The 17552-nt window shown below is 43.2% G+C and overlaps 1 protein-coding gene across 1 annotated transcript in view; it reads left to right on the forward strand.

The window, feature by feature from the left end:
• The window catches only part of LOC124552313 (protogenin A-like), a 394295-nt gene that overhangs the window by 247298 nt on the left and 129445 nt on the right, over positions 1 to 17552 (forward strand). Inside the window, exon 5 of the mRNA XM_047126586.1 lies at positions 4511 to 4579. Within this exon, the coding sequence (XP_046982542.1) occupies positions 4511 to 4579 (69 nt within the window). The remainder of the gene's footprint in view (positions 1 to 4510; positions 4580 to 17552) is intronic.

Raw genomic sequence — 17552 nt, forward strand, 5'->3', positions numbered from 1 at the left:
CTTTCTCGGCTCCTGTCGCCATTTTGTCTCACTGCGCTCTCGAGCGCTCTGGCGGCAGAAACCTGAAGTGCGGCTTCAGCCGAACAAAACTTTGAGTGTTTCTACGTATCTGTAGTGTGTCGTGACCATATGTCAATGAATGGAGCTACAGTGAATTTATGAAATCGCTTCAGTCATTTGTAATAGTCCTGTATAGGTTGGATACATTCTTCGAAGGATGTGTTGCGGCTTTGGATTGAGTCCATTCTTACAAATGGCTCAGATGGTTCCAAGGACTATGCAACTTAACATTTGTCATCAGTCCCCTAGATTTAGAACTACTTAAACCTAACTAACCTAAGGACATCACACACATCCATGCCCGAGGCAGGATTCGAACCTGTGACCATAGCAGCAGCGCGGTTCCAGACTGAAGCGCCTAGAACCGCTCGGCCACCGCGGCCGGCCAGGAACGGGCACACGTATGAAGTTAAAATGTATGTCACATACAAAGGTCCACTGTCACTTGGTGAAGCAAAAAATGTAAGCTTATATGCCCGTACATCGCTGATCATAAAAGTGAGACATATACGTAACATATGCTAAATATCTCAAGAAAATGTCTTGTTCAAGTTGTGGGTAGTGCCCGCAATAGTCCAGAAATTGCTTCATTACTCGCTTCGGAACAGATAAATGAATTAATTGACAGCACGTCACAGCAGTAACTATATAAGGTCTACTATAGTGATGTACTCAGCATCATCATCATTATTATTATTATTATTATTATTATTATTATTATTATTATTAATGGCTGTGGTCAGACACAAAGCATTGACATCCTGTTCAGAAGCAACGACTGCAGGAATCAAGTGATTTGCAATACCATTCCTGAAATGGTCTAACCTTCCCAGAGCCCCGACCTGAACTCAAAGGAACACCTTTGGGATGACGTTGAATGTCGACTTCGCTCCAAAATCACAGCCTTCTCTGATTTTGGCTCTTGAGGAGAAATGGGATGCCATTCTGCCCAGTCATTGAGACACCTTAGTGAAAGTGTCCCCATCAAAGGTGAAGATTGGACACACCCAGAGAGAGCGGGATGCATCCGATAAGGGTTGCCGAATATTTCTCTCCTGATGTACACGAAAGACTGCAACTGAAACATGTCGACCCGAGCCGGGGGATGGTCCATTTCCTGACAGGCCACGGGCCGTTTCCGGTACATTTAACCCGTATGGGACTAACTAACGATGAAGTGTGCGTATGCGGAGAAACTGGGACACCAGAACATGTCACACTGCTGTGCAACGTACTAGCACAAGAGAGACCTACACAGAATGACAATGACATCGCCAGAATAATACGTAATCCCTATAACTGGAACACAATAAATAGCGTAGCTGATATTGCATCGAACACTCTGCACGAAGAATACAAACGCCGAATCCCATATGGAAGAAGACGTACACAAGCACAACAAACCACATGGAAGGACACAAACACGACCACAGATTCCGAAACCGAGGAAGGAACACTATGTGAACATGGCTCAGAAGGGATCAACTTGTAAGGGACCAAAACCAACAATGCAGGACACTCCATGTCACAGCACCGTCACAAACCACACAACAATCATAAAAAAAATAAACATCGGCACCTCATACTAAGACTGTAGTGATAATGTCGGTTTGGAGGAGAAGGCTCGAAGAATTTTTATTCCGAGGCTCCTCCTCCCCCATGACATCCTGCATAGTGTTGAAAGTATACTGCACAAGCAGTAATGTATTGCTCGTCTTACTGTGTGCAGACAGAAGTATGTGCTCTATTGACAGCTATAATCAATGAATTTCATATATCAGAAATGTATTAAGTTATTTGAGGAATAATGCATTCAAGTAGCAGTGAACTATATTCTATTTCAACTAACAAGTTACAAAAATGAATGTATTTCTCATGTGAAGCTAAAATTCATGTATTCCATATATGAAGTGCTCAATCAGCATTTAGTCTGTATAATCTGTGTAAACATACATTAGCGCAAACCATTTCAGATGAGAATAACTCGAGGTTGTACCGAGACCTTTTCATCTGAAATAGATAGAAATAGGCCATTATTAACTAACATGCTACTTAGACTGTATTACTCATCCAAATACAGCTTATTACTTCCCTCTATATATTACAAGTTATTCCTAACCACGCTCATTGTGCATTTTCTTTTTCTTTTTCTTTGACATTTGCATTGTATAAATTATGTTCTCATCAACTTGGTAGTAACAAATTATATGGAACCATTTTAACAATTGTTAAGCATTCAATTCGCTGTAATCTCAGAGAAATCTTTATATATTATATTCTTTACATTATTTAAAAAAGCATTAACAACTGCACCAATAAGACTGTAACAATCAGAAGTCTGTGCTATTAGATTCAGAAGCATCCGACCCACCTTACATTTCAAGGCGGTGGGTTACTCTGTACTCCAGAATGAGATTTTCACTCTGCAGCGGAGTGCTGATATGAAACTTCCTGGCAGATTAAAACTGTGGTAGAGCACTTGTCCGCGAAAGGCAAAGGTCCCGAGTTCGAGTCTCGGTCCGGCACACAGTTTTAATCTGTCAGGAAGTTTCTTACTCTGTACTGTTAATGAAATAAATAAAATAATAAATACCCCATATTAATGTCCACAAATAGTTGCAGGAATACTTGTGAAGAGATAGTATGAAACAGTAACAGGTGTATGGTCTGAACAGTCAAAACTTCTTGAAATTACTTATAAACTGTCTACATCGCAAGGCACGTTTCTTAAAAGGTGACCGGTAAGGGTCATCGCATGGCGATCTTCAGACCTTCAACCATATTGATGGGCAATGATCGTGCACGGAGCAGGGACCACTGAATGACGATGGTCAACTGTTGACAGCTGAACTCAGAGCCATTGTCATCAATATGGGTGAAGGTCTGAAGATGATAACGTCATGATCGAAACCGGTCACCTTCGATGTAACCTGTTTTAAAAGTAATTTCTAATATACAGAGGTGTCCAAAAAATGTATCCACTGTTAGGTTGAACGGCAATGGCGAAATGAGTATGAAACAGAGCCACGGACACGTTTAACGATTCGTCGCATTCGAGACAAATTTGAAGCCGAAAGCTGTGTTAAAGATGTGCACAAACAACGATCCGGACGACCTGTAATAGTAACAAGTCCAGCTAACTCCCGTCGTGTGTTACAACAATTCACTCGCTCACCAAATAAGTCTGTGAGACAGTGTGCCAGTGAAACTGGAGTGAGTCGCTCAAGTGTTCGACAAATTTTGAAGACAGCAAAGTGGAAGTGCTACATCCCACGATTGCTACACGCAATGAACGAGGACGACCCAGATCCTAGACTGGAGTACTGCGAGTGGTTTACTAACACGGTGCACAACGATGAAGAGTTTGCAGAGATGATTCTCTGGTCGGATGAGGCACAGTTCGAACGCAATGGTACAGTAAATCGCCACAATTGCATCTACTGGGCCGCCGAAAAACCGAACGTCCGTGTAGACAAAGCCGTGAATTTGCCAGGAGTAAATGTGTGGTGTGGGTTGTCTTACCGGGGCTCGATTGGGCCATTCTTCTTTGACGGCACAGTTACCAGTGAAGTGTACCTTCAGAAGCTTCAGACATCCATTTTACCTGCCATCCGAGACTTGTATGGAGACGGAAGAGTTTACTTTCAACAAGATGGTGCCCCAGCCCACTACCAAAATCGTGTTAGGGCGCATCTCGACGAAAATCTAGCAGGCTGATGGATAGGCCGTAGAGGTGCTGTGGAGTATCCACCACGTTCCCCAAACCTATCTCTTCTGGACTTTTACCTGTGGGGAACGTCTACCGACAAAAGCAACGCACATTGGATGAACTTCGAGAATTCATCGTACACTCATGTGCAAATATCCAACTGAACACGTCAGTAGTTCGTGCTGCAGTTCGGCGACATCGTTTGTGTGTGGATGTTAATGGTGACCATTTCGAACACCTACAGTAATATCTGTAAGTTGGACTTTAAGCTACACTTTCACCAAAAATGAGACAACTCCGTCAATTAGTTTGCATGTTATGGACTTTTAAACAGTGGATGCATTTTTTTGGACCCCTCTGTATTTGTGATCGATGACTTTCTCCAGAAACATTTTCAAAAATACTTAACATTTTCACTGCCAGCTGTGTAAACTTTGCCGTGTGTTAGAGTGCCAGCTATTTTTATGGTTTTTCTATGTTTATTACGAAGACTGGCCAACAGAGAAGACCGATCGAGGTGGTCGGTCTACGAGATTTCGTATTTAAAAGCGGGAGAATCGTACCCTGTCAAATGGCGAGAGTGACAGTCTGCTGAAATTAAAACGTTCTTTCATTCAATGTGTTAACTTCCTGTATCCCCGTTGACAGTTGATGTACACCCAATGTGATTTTCTTCCACTGCTCGTACTGAATGCAACATTCTATACATTTTATGTGAGTTTTTGTTTCCATTTGTTTCAGATACGTTACTGTAGAGCCGGGAGTTCTCTACATAACCTCTGTTGAAAGCTCAGACGAAGGCAACTACAGGTCAGTATCTTGTACAAACTTTTGGTTTATACATGCTGTTATCTAAAATTGTTCATGATTAGTGAAGCTGACAGTTTCTGACGTCAGTTGTTAGTGTAAATTATCTGTTAGTGCTACATGAAATGTGAAGAATTGACAGTCTGCATTCGATATGTTTCGCCGTGACATTTCCAGTGTAGCACTCCGTCTTCAGGCCAGAAGTGGTCCATCGGGACCATCCGACCGCCGTGTCATCCTGTCATTGAGGATGAGCATAGGAGGGGCGTGTGGTCAGCACACCGCTCTCCCGGTCGTTATAATGGTTTTCTTTGACCGGAGCCGCTACTATTCGGACGAGTAGCTCCTCAATTGGCATCACGAGGCTGAGCGCACCCCGAAAAATGGCAACAGCGCATGGCGGCTTGGATGGTCACCCATCCAAGTGCCGACCACGCCCGACAACGCTTAACTTCGGTGATGTGACGTGAAAAAGTGTATCCACTTCGGCAAGGCCGTTGCCAATTCCAGTGCAGAGCGTATATTAAAAACTGAAAGAGTGTTGAGCACTTTTACGTATTATTGGAATCGACCACCAGTTGTCAAACATACGAGTATTAACACTTTGACGTGCGGCTGACGTACTATTAACGGTGCTTGTGGAAATGGCGGGGAATTTAATGTTTCGTCACGCCAGTAATGATTAATTTCCGCGGTGGCAGACATAATTCATATTTGTGGCTCTCACAAACGTGCAGTCTTTGTAGTTTCTGCTTGATAGAGGTAGCGGTATCACTAGAAAATTCGTCGTTTTTGAAACCTTTGTTATCGTCTCTCGTTTCGTAGCCGTTACCTAACGTTGAAGTTCGCTCTATGTGTTTAGTGTGCTATTGCGTTCAAAATGTGAAGTGAAGAAGAGAAACGCCTGGAGCCAATGATACACGAGTCTGCAGATGATGGGAACGAAATATGTGATGATGATTCGGACTACACGTTTATCGTATTATTTTTGCGGGTTGTGTTGTTATGAAGGCTTTTACTGCAGTAAAATCAGGAAATCAATTCGAGCATATGATTCCAGCGAGTGTAATGTTGGACTATGTATCCCTCCATGTTTCATTTCGTATCATACTCCGTTGGACATGTCTGTTATGTAGTTCTTTAGATTTAAATTGCTAGCTCACTGGTGTAGATATTTTAATACCGGAACGTCTTTTTCAATTTTTTTCTGCGATAATTACTGTTAAATTGAAGTTTATCTGTGGGTTCAGATTTAATACTAGCAATTCCAAAATATGTATATTTAATGCAGAAAGTCCAATAAACCTAAAAATGCTTTGAAATTCGGACCACATATTTGTAGACACGAGTTGTATCTTCCTAAAACCTCGTATTTTAGCCTGTCCACAGGTAACATCAGGTACGTAAAAGACCAGCACCGTATATGTTAAAGGCCAATTTAACGTGCTGACTAAAATTCGGCAGCATTGCCAACAACACGATATTTTCGCAACATGGTTTTGCTTCTTACTCAAGATTTATGAGGAGAAAACATGTAATTGTTTCAGAAGTAATACATACACTGCCGGAAATTAAAATTGCAGTACCAGGCGGGATGCAAGTAACAAAATTTTATATACTTTAAGTATACTGTATAATAGGAAGAACACACGATCAGATTTATAGGTGATTTGTAGGTGTAGAGGATGCGAAAGTCAGTATCCAACGTTGCCACTTCTGGCAGCATCAGTGGGCATCGAACTGATGATGGAGACGGGTGTTGTTGTTGTGGCCTTCAGTCCAGAGACTGGTTTGATGCAGCTCTTCATGCTACTCTATCCTGTGCAAGCTTCTTCATCTCCCAGTACCTACTGCGGTCTACATCCTTCTGAATCTGCTTAGTGTATTCATCTCTTGGTCTCCCTCTACGATTTTTCCTCTCCACGCCGCCCTCCAATACTAAATTGGCGATCCCTTGATGCCTCAGAATATGTCCCACCAACCGATCCCTTCTTCTAGTCAAGTTGTGCCACAAATTTCTCTTCTCCCCAATTCTATCCAGTACCTCCTCATTAGTTGTGTGATCTGCCCATATAATCTTCAGAATTCTTCTGTAGCACCACATTTCGAAAGCTTCTATTCTCTTCTTTTCTAAACTATTCATCGTCCATGTTTCACTTCCATACATGGCTGCACTCCATACAAATACTTTCAGAAACGACTTCCTGACGCTTAAATCTATACTCGGTGTTAACAAATTTATCTTCTTCAGAAACTCTTTCTTTGCCATCGCCAGTCTACATTTTATATCGTCTCTACTTCGACCATCATCAGTTATTTTGCTCCCCAAATAGAAAAACTCCTTTACTACATTAAGTGTCTCATTTCCTAATCAAATTCCCTTAGCATCACCTGACTTAATTCGACTACATTCCATTATCCTCGTTTTGCTTTTGTTGATGTTCATTTATATCCTTCTTTCAAGACACTGACCATTCCGTTCAGCTGCTCTTCTGGGTCCTTTGCTGTCTCTGACAGAATCACAATGTCATCGGCGGACCTCAAAGTTTTTATTTCTTCTCCATGGATTTTAATACCTACTCCGAATTTTTCTTTTGTTTCCTTTACTGCTTGCTCAATATACAGATTGAATAACATCGGGGATAGCCTACAACCCTATCTCACTCTCTTCCCAACCACTGCTTCCCTATCATGCCCCTCGACTCTTATAACTGCCATCTGGTTTGTGTATAAATTGTAAATAGCTTTTCGGTCCCTGTATTTTACCCCTGCCACATTCAGAATTTGAAAGATAGTATTCCAGTCAACATTGTCAAAAGCTTTCTCTAGGTCTACAAATACTAGAAACGTAGGTTTGCCTTTCCTTAATCTAGCTTCTAAGATAAGTCGTAGGGTCAGTATTGCCTCACGTGTTCCAATACTTTTAAGTAATCCAAACTGTCTTCCCCGAGGTCGGCTTCTACCAGTTTTTCCATTCGTCTGTAAAGAATTCTTGTTAGTATTTTGCAGCCGTGATAGTTCGGTAATTTTCACATGTCAACACCTGCGTACTTTGGGATTGGAATTATTATATTCTTCTTGAAGTCTGAGGGTATTTCACATGTCTCATACATTTTGCTCACCAGATGGTAGAGATTTTTGTCAGGGCTGGCTCTCCCAAGGCTGTGTTGTCTACTCCCGGGGCCTTGTTTCAACTTAGGTCTTTCAGTGCTCTGTCACTCTCTTCACGCAGTATCGTATCTCTCATTTCATCTTCATCTGCATCCTCTTCCATTTCCATAATATTGTCCTCAAGAACATCGCCCTTGTATAGACCCTCTATATACTCGTTCCACCTTTCTGCTTTCCCTTCTTTGCTTAAAACTAGGTTTCCATCGGAGCTCTTGGGATACGGTTACCTGGTTCCATACTGATTCGGCCATATTTCATCAGTCGCAGTGGTTTCCTGGTCCATTTGCAACCGACGACAGACGTTTCCTTTGGGTGAGAGGTGTGAAAAACGTGCTGGCCAGAGTAAACAGTCGGAAGGAACCCTCTTTATCGAGGTGGGTCAGGACTAGGGGTGTTAACGTAACAGCTAAATCGTGACTGTACAAATTCGGTATGTGGCCATGGTCGTGTAGCACTAGAGCACAAGGCTCCGGGCTTGGCGGTCCCGGGCTCAGGCTCTGGGTCCACACAGCCGGCTATCAAATTCACTACCAGGTTTCTTTTCCGGGAATGTAAGGCGACCTGGGAGATGGGCCGCTGCCCCCCACCCCCTACCATCTACTGCTGCGGTGAATAGGAAGGTTGCAAGTTGTGCACCCGTGGTCCTCGGTTACAGGTTCGAAACCCGCCGCTTCTTAAATTTTGGTTAATAATCAGCATTGGCGGCCGAAGACTTCCGTCACTCTCATTCTGCCACCCGACTAGTCAAAGAGGGTGGAAGAGCGGATAGAGGTTCCCGATGACGATGATGAAGATGATGATGATGATGATGATGATGATGATGATGATGATGTTTGGTTTGTGGGGCGCTCAACTGCGCGGTTATCAGCGCCCGTACAGATCCCCGACTTTGCCCAGTCCATCTCGCCACTTTCATGAATGATGATGAAATCATGAGGACAACAGAAACACTCAGTCATCTCGAGGCAGGTGAAAATCCCTGACCCCGCCGGGAATCGAACCCGGGACCACTTGCTCGGAAAGCGAGAACGCGACTGCGAGATCACGAGCTGCGGACGAGGTTCACGACATTTTCTTGTCCTTGGGATTGGAAACTGCTCCTAAAGGCGGAAGAATCGGCAATGACTAACGGCATGAGGATGCAGAAGGCAATGGGAACCACTTCATTAAAGACACATAACGTGCATCCACAGGAAATGCAGCCTGTAGTTGAAAAGTGTCATGATGATCTCTCAATTGACAAAAGATTCCGGAATAGCCCCCCCCCCCCCTTCGGATCTACGGGAGGGGACTGCCAAGGGGGAGGTGACACGACAACATTATTTCTACCAACGTGTTCGTTTATAATTCACTAGAAGTAGTGGCGTAACAGTGATAGATAAATCGGGCCCATGTTGCATCGTGGTTGAGTGTCAAGACATTGACGTGAAAATAGGGAGCAGCGGAATGGCTCTTACGTAAGCAGATAAAATTTTGAAAACATGCGGGAAAAGTACAAAAATTGTAGAAAATATGAAAATGGAAGAAAAATACGTCAAATTTGGGAGGCATGAGAGTACTTCTATGTTCGCCTGGATGTGGTCTCTTCTTGTGTCTCAAATGAGTAATATGAAATTGTTATGTGACGTAACGTAACGTAATTTGTTACTAACAAGTAGACACAGCCGCATCCTCTCCCTATGCTGCCCAGCTCCTGAACGAATCCGTCTCACCTAAATGTCCCAGTTACAAAGGATGAAGTTGGGGACGTGTGCTTGATCCTCATTGGCCTTGGGGAAGGGGAAGGGTTACCAGCCATTTCATTGTGCTCCGATTGGCTGAAAGAGATAGGGAGGGGTCTCCCGCCATTTTTATGTCACGTTATCACTATCAAGAAACGTCATGACCTCGAATATAAGCCGTTGAATTGCTAACGCTTTTGACTGTTTCCCTGGGTGAGCTTGATCAATTCCCGGTTCCCTTGGGGGGGGGGGGGGGGGTGATCTTGAATACAAGTCGGCCAAGTTGGTAACCTGAACCAGATATGTGATCTGATACCCTCTTATCACTGAGGAGAATGGAATGTTCCCACACCGTCTTTGATAACCTACTAACATTGTCAAAATATCTCTCTAAATCTACAAATACTTTAAATGTAGGTTTGTCTTTCTTTGACCTATTTTATTAGATGAGTGGTACTGTCGGTGCTGTAATGAGTGCTGTATTAATCAGATTACTACAGCGAAAACGACTATTTCTGAATAATTTTGCTTGACGTATCGTATTTAATGACTAGAATGAAAAATACTCCCATCATAGCATAAAAAGGCGAATATGCCCTGGGCAGAGTTTGGGATGTAAAAGACGGGAATTAGCTTTACGAAGTATTTGGCAGCTTCAAAAGACATTTAAATCAAAACATCTTGACATATTCGCCTTGTTTACTTGTTAGTGTTAGTACCCATGTCATGTAATATAAAGCGTTGTGTCATGTCCTATAACACGACACATGGCACAATGTCACGTGCTCTATGGCTAGCTCATCATCTGGATTTTGCGCACAGGATCAGGGACTTGATCCTATAAACGGCAAGATGTAAGTGTGCCAACACCTGCAGCTAAGAGAGCCCACTGCGCTGGCAAAGTTGGGTTAACTCGTAAAAAAGCGCGAATATATCAAGATGTTTTGATTTAATTATCTTTGAAGCTGGCAGGTAAGTCGATAAACTAGTTCTGTTCTTTTTCATCCCTGGCCCTGCCCAGGATATATTCGCCTTTTTTGTGCTAGGATAGGAGCATTTTTCATTTTGATTCCCAACTTTTAGTCTCCCATAGTTATGACATCAGACCGTTGTAGATTGGCAACCGCTGTAGATTTTTGTTGACGCGGCCGAAGGCTATCCGGTATAGTTCTTTTTATTGTCTTTCAAACCATGTTGCTTATATCGTCGCTGTCACAAAAAAACCAGACGACTATGAATTACGTGTTTTTTCTACCACCTTACAAAATTTGAACCGATTAGCACAAGGTGAAACACAGAACCTCACAAAAAAGCTTTTTTTCCATGTAAAATCGGAATGAAGCTGTATTTTTCAAAAAGAAAGTTTTCAATTTTACCGTAAGAAGGCGTTTCTGTTTATTTGATTACTTTAAACCGATTCCGTCCATTCAGTTCACGCAAGAATGAATGTTACGTCCTACGTTGAGCTCGACAACGGATAAAAATTATTTGATAAAAAGATTTCATTATGAGTTTATACATTCTTCTACCTGAGTGCAAAGTTTGAACCGATTCGTACAAGTTTAAATTAGAGAAGTGGCACTGTGACACGCTTTAAAAACGTCTAAGAAAAACGTGTTCCTTAGCACGTGTTTGCATGTAAAATCCGAGCGCTGCATATGCAGATTGTGCCGTTAGAGCTGAGCATGAATTCCAGCCTAGTAAACATCTTCTGCAAGTTACGGGTACGGTGGTAAACAAATCCGTATATGCCAACCTATCTGGGTGGTCCTTGGTGACACAATGGTCTGTTTTATTGATTTTAGATTTTAAAGTTTTATCACTTTTAATGTTTGGTTTTTGTTTTTTAAAATCTAGAGCTCTCCGGTATCCGGATAGCATAGGTAAGACTCGGGCAATTGTCGTGCCACTAGTTTATATAAGGAATGTATGAGGTATAACCCACGTGTGTGTTTTGGGATTTTATGAAAATGCTCTTCCTCTCACCATTAAACTTTTTCCATGTGGTAGAGGGGTGTAAGTTGTTGTTTGAAGGCTTCTATTTGGACAATCATGACCCATGAATATGACTTGGCTGTAATTCGATAGGCGGATGGCTGCCGCCGATATGGTTGCCGTTGGCTTTAACAGATAGCGCCTAAGACGTTTGTGTACGTGAGCCGATCACAGAGTTTTAGTTTATGACTGATAATGTTGGTTATATTTAATTTGGTGGTATTTTTTAGAGATTTGAGAGGTTGAAAGGTTTATTCATGAAGGAACTCCCCCCCCCCCCTCCCCCCCCCCCTATTATTTACTTTATAGTGACATATGGTTTGAGTTGTGCTTAGTGCCACTACTGGCTATAGCCATAGTATGGCAATGTAAAACATTTTGGAGTTGTAAAAAAAATTAAAAATCCTTTAGTGTTAACGTGTACGGAAGTACTATTCGATTGCTAGTCGTAATTACACCCTGTTAGATGTTATATGCTGACTATATTATTATTAAGTATTAATAAGTTACATGTGAACGCATGGAGCACATGACCATGCAGCGCCCACTACCGAGTGCGCTTCGCTGTTGGTTGACTTGTTTAGCGTCAGGATACGCTCTGCTTCAAGACTGCTTGTGTCGCAGTCATATGTTATTGGACACTTTCTTTGCGTTGTGAAGGCTATACGCCTGGTTGGTTAGGAAGGAGTTGAAGTTTGTGGTATGTAACTCATATGACCAGATCTCATTTTCTGTAACGTTGAGACGTGTTGAGTGTGCTGTTCACTTATGTTTTGTACTTTTTTGTAACAGATGTCTGAAGATAGGTGTCATCCGGAAACGCGTAACATGTTCTAATAAAAGAGTCAGTTGAACATCTCATGACTTTATTGCGATTGCACAGCATTGGTTGCCAATTATTAGCATAAAAATGATCCCAGGCCTCAGACGGGATTTTATGCCCTGTATATCATCTTCTGTAAGGCCAACCTAAGTTAAGCGTTGTCGGGCTTGGCTGGCACTTGGATGGGTGACCCTCCGGTCTGCCGAGCGGGGTGGACTCAGCCCTGATGAGGCAAGTTGAGGCCGGCCGGGGTGGCCGAGCGGTTTTAGGCGCTTCCGTCTGGAACCGCGCGACCGCTACGGTCGCAGGTTCGAATCCTGTCTCGGGCATGGATGTGTGTGATGTCCTTAGGTTAGTTAGATTTAAGTAGTTCTAAGTTCTAGGGGACTGATCACCTCAGATGTTAAGTCCCATAGTGCTCAGAGCCATTTGAACCATTTTTGACGCAAGTTGAGGAGTGGCGGCTCCGGTCTCGGAAACTGGCGTACGGCCGGGAGAGCGGTCATCCAGTCACGCCAATAGGCTGTGGATGTCACAGCGGTCGGATCTTCAGAGACCTGTTCGGACGGAGTTTAGTTAACATCTTTTGCAGAAGGAATTAATCGGTTCGCGCAAATTACGTAGGAGCCAGCTCCGGTTCGTCGTTTAAACCGCGTTTAATTTAGTATAACATAGCTACGGTAATACATACGAATGAAACTAGAGGGGAAAAAAAATACTCAGGCAGAATTTGAACCAGTTACGCTAGCATTGTAGCTGTTAAGCTTAGCCGCGGGGCTACGCTAACTCGGTTGAAATGGAGCTGACGTTACGGTATAGCAGATATGCATAAATAAAATCGGCTTTCTCTGAAGCTAGGGGCCGTCGCAAGAAAAATCGGTAGGCAGGTACTCACGACAGGTACCTAGAGACTCATAAAAACCCGTCATTATCAGGTCTGATGGTCTCCTTGTCAGGTCAGAGATCGGAAGAAGTCTACGGCGTTCCACTTCCGACCTATATGATTCGAAAATTTCTCTAAAATGCAATTTTGCATGTTAATTATCACAAAATTTCTTCTGGTTGGGCTCGCACCACACATCCTGGCTACGGATCTCCTTTTTATTTAGTGCTGGACCCTGGTATTGGTTCACACAGCGTTACGTCATACCACTCTTCTGTCTGCCTTCCTCTTCATTTTCGCGTATGTAGCTTATCCTACATCGCTCATAATTTGGCCGACCGTTTCAGTCCGGAGCCGCGCTGCTGCTACGGTCGCAGGTTCGAATCCTGCCTCGGGCGTGGACGTGTATGTGATGTCCTGAGGTTAAGTTAGGTTTCAGTAGTTCTAAGTCTAGGGGACTGATGACCTCAGATGTTAAGTCCATAGTGCTTAGAGCCATTTGAACCATTTTGAACTCGTAATTTGCTGCATGTATGACAACATTGGTCGTCCTGGTGATTGGTATCTCAGTAACTTCTTTTATTGCTCAAATGATGTCATTGTGCCTTAAAATGTGCCCCACGAGTTTCTCACGTCTTGAAACTTCCTGGCAGATAAAAACTGTGTGCCGGACCGAGACTGGAACCCGGGACCTTTGCCTTTCGCGGCAAGGTTCGCAGGAGAGCTTCTGTAAAGTTTGGAAGGTAGGAGACGAGATACTGGCAGAAGTAAAGCTGTGAGGACGGGACGTGAGTCGTCCTTGGGTAGCTCAGATGGTGGAGCACTTGCCCGCAAAAGGCAGAGGTCCCGAGTTCGAGTCTCGGTCCGGCACACAGTTCTAATCTGCCAGGAAGTTTCATATCAGCGCACACTCCGCTGCAGAGTGAAATTCTCATTCTCTCTTGTTTGGATTTGTCTCCACACAGACTGTGATTTTTTGTACTCCTGTCAGCACATGGTCTTTGGTACCTCTACCCCTGTCTCTCCCTAACTGATTTCCACCATTCGTCTGTAACATCAAATCTCCAGGACTTCTATCTGTCATCTCACATGTTTTCCTATTGTCTTTAAGTTGCAAGGGATCTAAAGTGCCCTGCTTAGCAGCCAATTTTTCCCCGAAGAATCTCTCCCTCAAACTTCTCGGGTTCTCCCAGTGCAGTCTTCAGTCTCTTCTGTCACTGTGCGCCATTCATTTGCGTACACACATTCGGTTTTTATCCTTGTGTTATAGTGCCTAACTTCAGCTTTTGTTGAAAATGCCTAGTCTTCTACGAGACACGCGTACATAAAGCGGTGGTCATCTTCTCCCATTTGTTGTCGTTGGCTCTTTTTCGATAGTTTTTATCTGTGCTATGGCATCTATATTAAAGCATCTGGAGGTATCTGGGGGCCAAGTTGTTCGATTTCACCGTACTCTGTTGCTACATAATGACGCACTATTCGGATGTTGGTTATGCAATTTGTTTTCTCGAAAAGAATTTGGAGGCCACTTTCTACATCTACATCGTTACTCTATTATTTACAATTAACACTCCGTTCCTCGCGCGGATGACACTCGTCATCCACATGACTTTCCCGCTCAGTTTTGTCTTGTCTGGGCTGGATTGAGTTCGTGCCACTTTCAGTACCTATCTGTTCACTCCGGCTGTTAGTTCCAATCATTATTGTCTTTCAGTTACGAAAGATACATTGTTTATGAAACATTATTATAATCTGGAGGACATTTGTCATCCGCGCGAGCTCTGCTGCTACAATCTGAAACAAAGTAAGTCGATATTACTTTATTGCTTTCCTAGATTCAATCGATGTTTCATGTGCGTAAATTTAGACTTATTGAAACCGATTGCAGTTACCTTCCATGTTACCTAGTACTCTCTTTATTTTTACATTGTGGAAGAAATGTCAAAGGTAAATAACGTCGGACAGAGTTTAGTAGAGATCCTAATGTATGGTTCGAATGGTTCAATGAGCTGAGTGATGAAGATGCTCACAGTGATAGCGCTGACTCAGAGGATTCTGTTCATGAAAGCGGTCATGAATCAGGAACAGAACAAACAGTGTCAGAAAACCGATGAATATGAATCACAGGAAGAAGTAACTCAGGAGGATACATTTTTTTAGGGAAAGATGGAAAAAATAATTTGCAGGATAAATAAATATCCTACCAGTGTTAGAAGCAGGTCTTTAATTTTATTACGCATTTGCCTGGACCAAAAAAAATCAAGCTCCTATAAAAAAAAAAAGACAAATAGAAATTCGGAATTTGTTCTTAGATGAAAAACAAAATAAGCATTATCGCAATATCCACAAATATACAGGGTGTTACAAAAAGGTACGGCCAAACTTTCAGGAAACATTCCTCACACACAAAGAAAGAAAATTTTATGTGGACATGTGTCCGGAAACGCTTACTTTCCATGTTAGAGCTCATTTTATTACTTCTCTTCAAATCACATTAATCATTGAATGGAAACACACAGCAACAGAACGTACCAGCGTGACTTCAAACACTTTGTTACAGGATATGTTCAAAATGTCCTCCGTTAGCGAGGATACATGCAGCCACCCTCCGTCGCATGGAATCCCTGATGCGCTGATGCAGCCCTGGAGAATGGCGTATTGTATCACAGCCGTCCACAATACGAGCAAGAAGAGTCACTACATTTGGTACCGGGGTTGCGTAGACAAGGGCTTTCAAATGCCCCCATAAATGAAAGTCAAGAGGGTTGAGGTCAGGAGAGCGTGGAGGCTATGGAATTGGTCCGCCTTTACCAGTTCATCGGTCACCGAATCTGTTGTTGAGAAGCGTACCAACACTTCGACTGAAATGTGCAGGAGCTCCATCGTACATGAACCACATGTTGTGTCGTACTTGTAAAGGCACATGTTCTAGCAGCACAGGTAGAGTATCCCGTATGAAATCATGATAACGTGCTCCATTGAGCGTAGGTGGAAGAACATGGGGCCCAATCAAGACATTACCAACAATGCCTGCCCAAACGTTCGCAGAAAATCTGTGTTGATGACGTGATTGCACAATTGCGTGCGGATTGTCGTCAGCCCACACATGTTGATTGTGAAAATTTACAATTTGATCACGTTGGAATGAAGCCTCATCCGTAAAGAGAACATTTGCACTGAAATGAGGATTGACACATTGTTGGATGAACCATTCGTAGAAGTGTACCCGTGGAGGCCAATCAGCTGCTGATGGTCCCTGCACACGCTGTACACGGCACGGAAACAACTGGTTCTCCCGTAGCACTCTCCATACAGTGACGTGGTCAACGTTACCTTGTATAGCAGCAACTTCTCTGACGCTGACATTAGGGTTATCGTCAACTGCACGAAGAATTGCCTCGTCCATTGCAGGTGTCCTCGTCGTTCTAGGTCTTTCCCAGTCGCGAGTCATAGGCTGGAATGTTCCGTGCTTCCGAAGACGCCGACCAATTGCTTCGAACGTCTTCCTGTCGGGACACCTTCGTTCTGGAAATCTGTCTCGATACAAACGTACCGCGCCACGGCTATTGCCCCGTGCTAATCCATACATCAAATGGGCATCTGCCAACTCCGCATTTGTAAACAATGCACTGACTGCAAAACCACGTTCGTGATGAACACTAACCTGTTGATGCTAAGTACTGATGTGCTTGACGCTAGTACTGTAGAGCAATGAGTCGCATGTCAACTCAAGCACCGAAGTCAACATTACCTTCCTTCCTTCAATTGGGCCAACTGGCGGTGAATCGTGGAAGTACATACTGACGAAACTAAAATGAGCTCTTACACGGAAATTAAGCGTTTCCAGACACATGTCCACATAACATCTTTTCTTTATTTGCGTGTTCCACTCGGGAACACTGTGCGGAAAAAATGAGCACTTAATTATTTCCCTGTGAGCTCTGATTTCTCTTATTTGATGATGATGATCGTTTCTCCCTGCGTAGGTGTGCGCCAACGAAATATTCTCACACTCTGAGGACAAAGCTGGTGATTGAAATTCCATGAGAAGGCGCTGCCACAACGAAAAACGCCTTTGTTTTAATGATTGCCGCTCAAATTCGCTTATCATATCCGTGGCACTCAATCCCCTATTTTGCGATTCTATAAAACATGCTGCCCTTCTTTGAATACTTTGGAAGTGCTCCGTCGATTCTATTTCACACTGCACAACAATACTCCAGAATAGGGCGGACCGGCGTAGTGTACGCAGCTCTGTAGTAGACATGTTGCGTTTTCTGAGTGCTCTGACAATAAAGCACTGTCTTTGGTATGTTTCCCTCACAACATTATCTGTGTGATAGTTTCAATTTAAGTTATTCGTAATTGTAATCCGTAAGTATG

Source organism: Schistocerca americana, chromosome 10 (genome assembly GCF_021461395.2).
Source record: "Schistocerca americana isolate TAMUIC-IGC-003095 chromosome 10, iqSchAmer2.1, whole genome shotgun sequence".
NCBI lineage: Eukaryota > Metazoa > Arthropoda > Insecta > Orthoptera > Acrididae > Schistocerca > Schistocerca americana.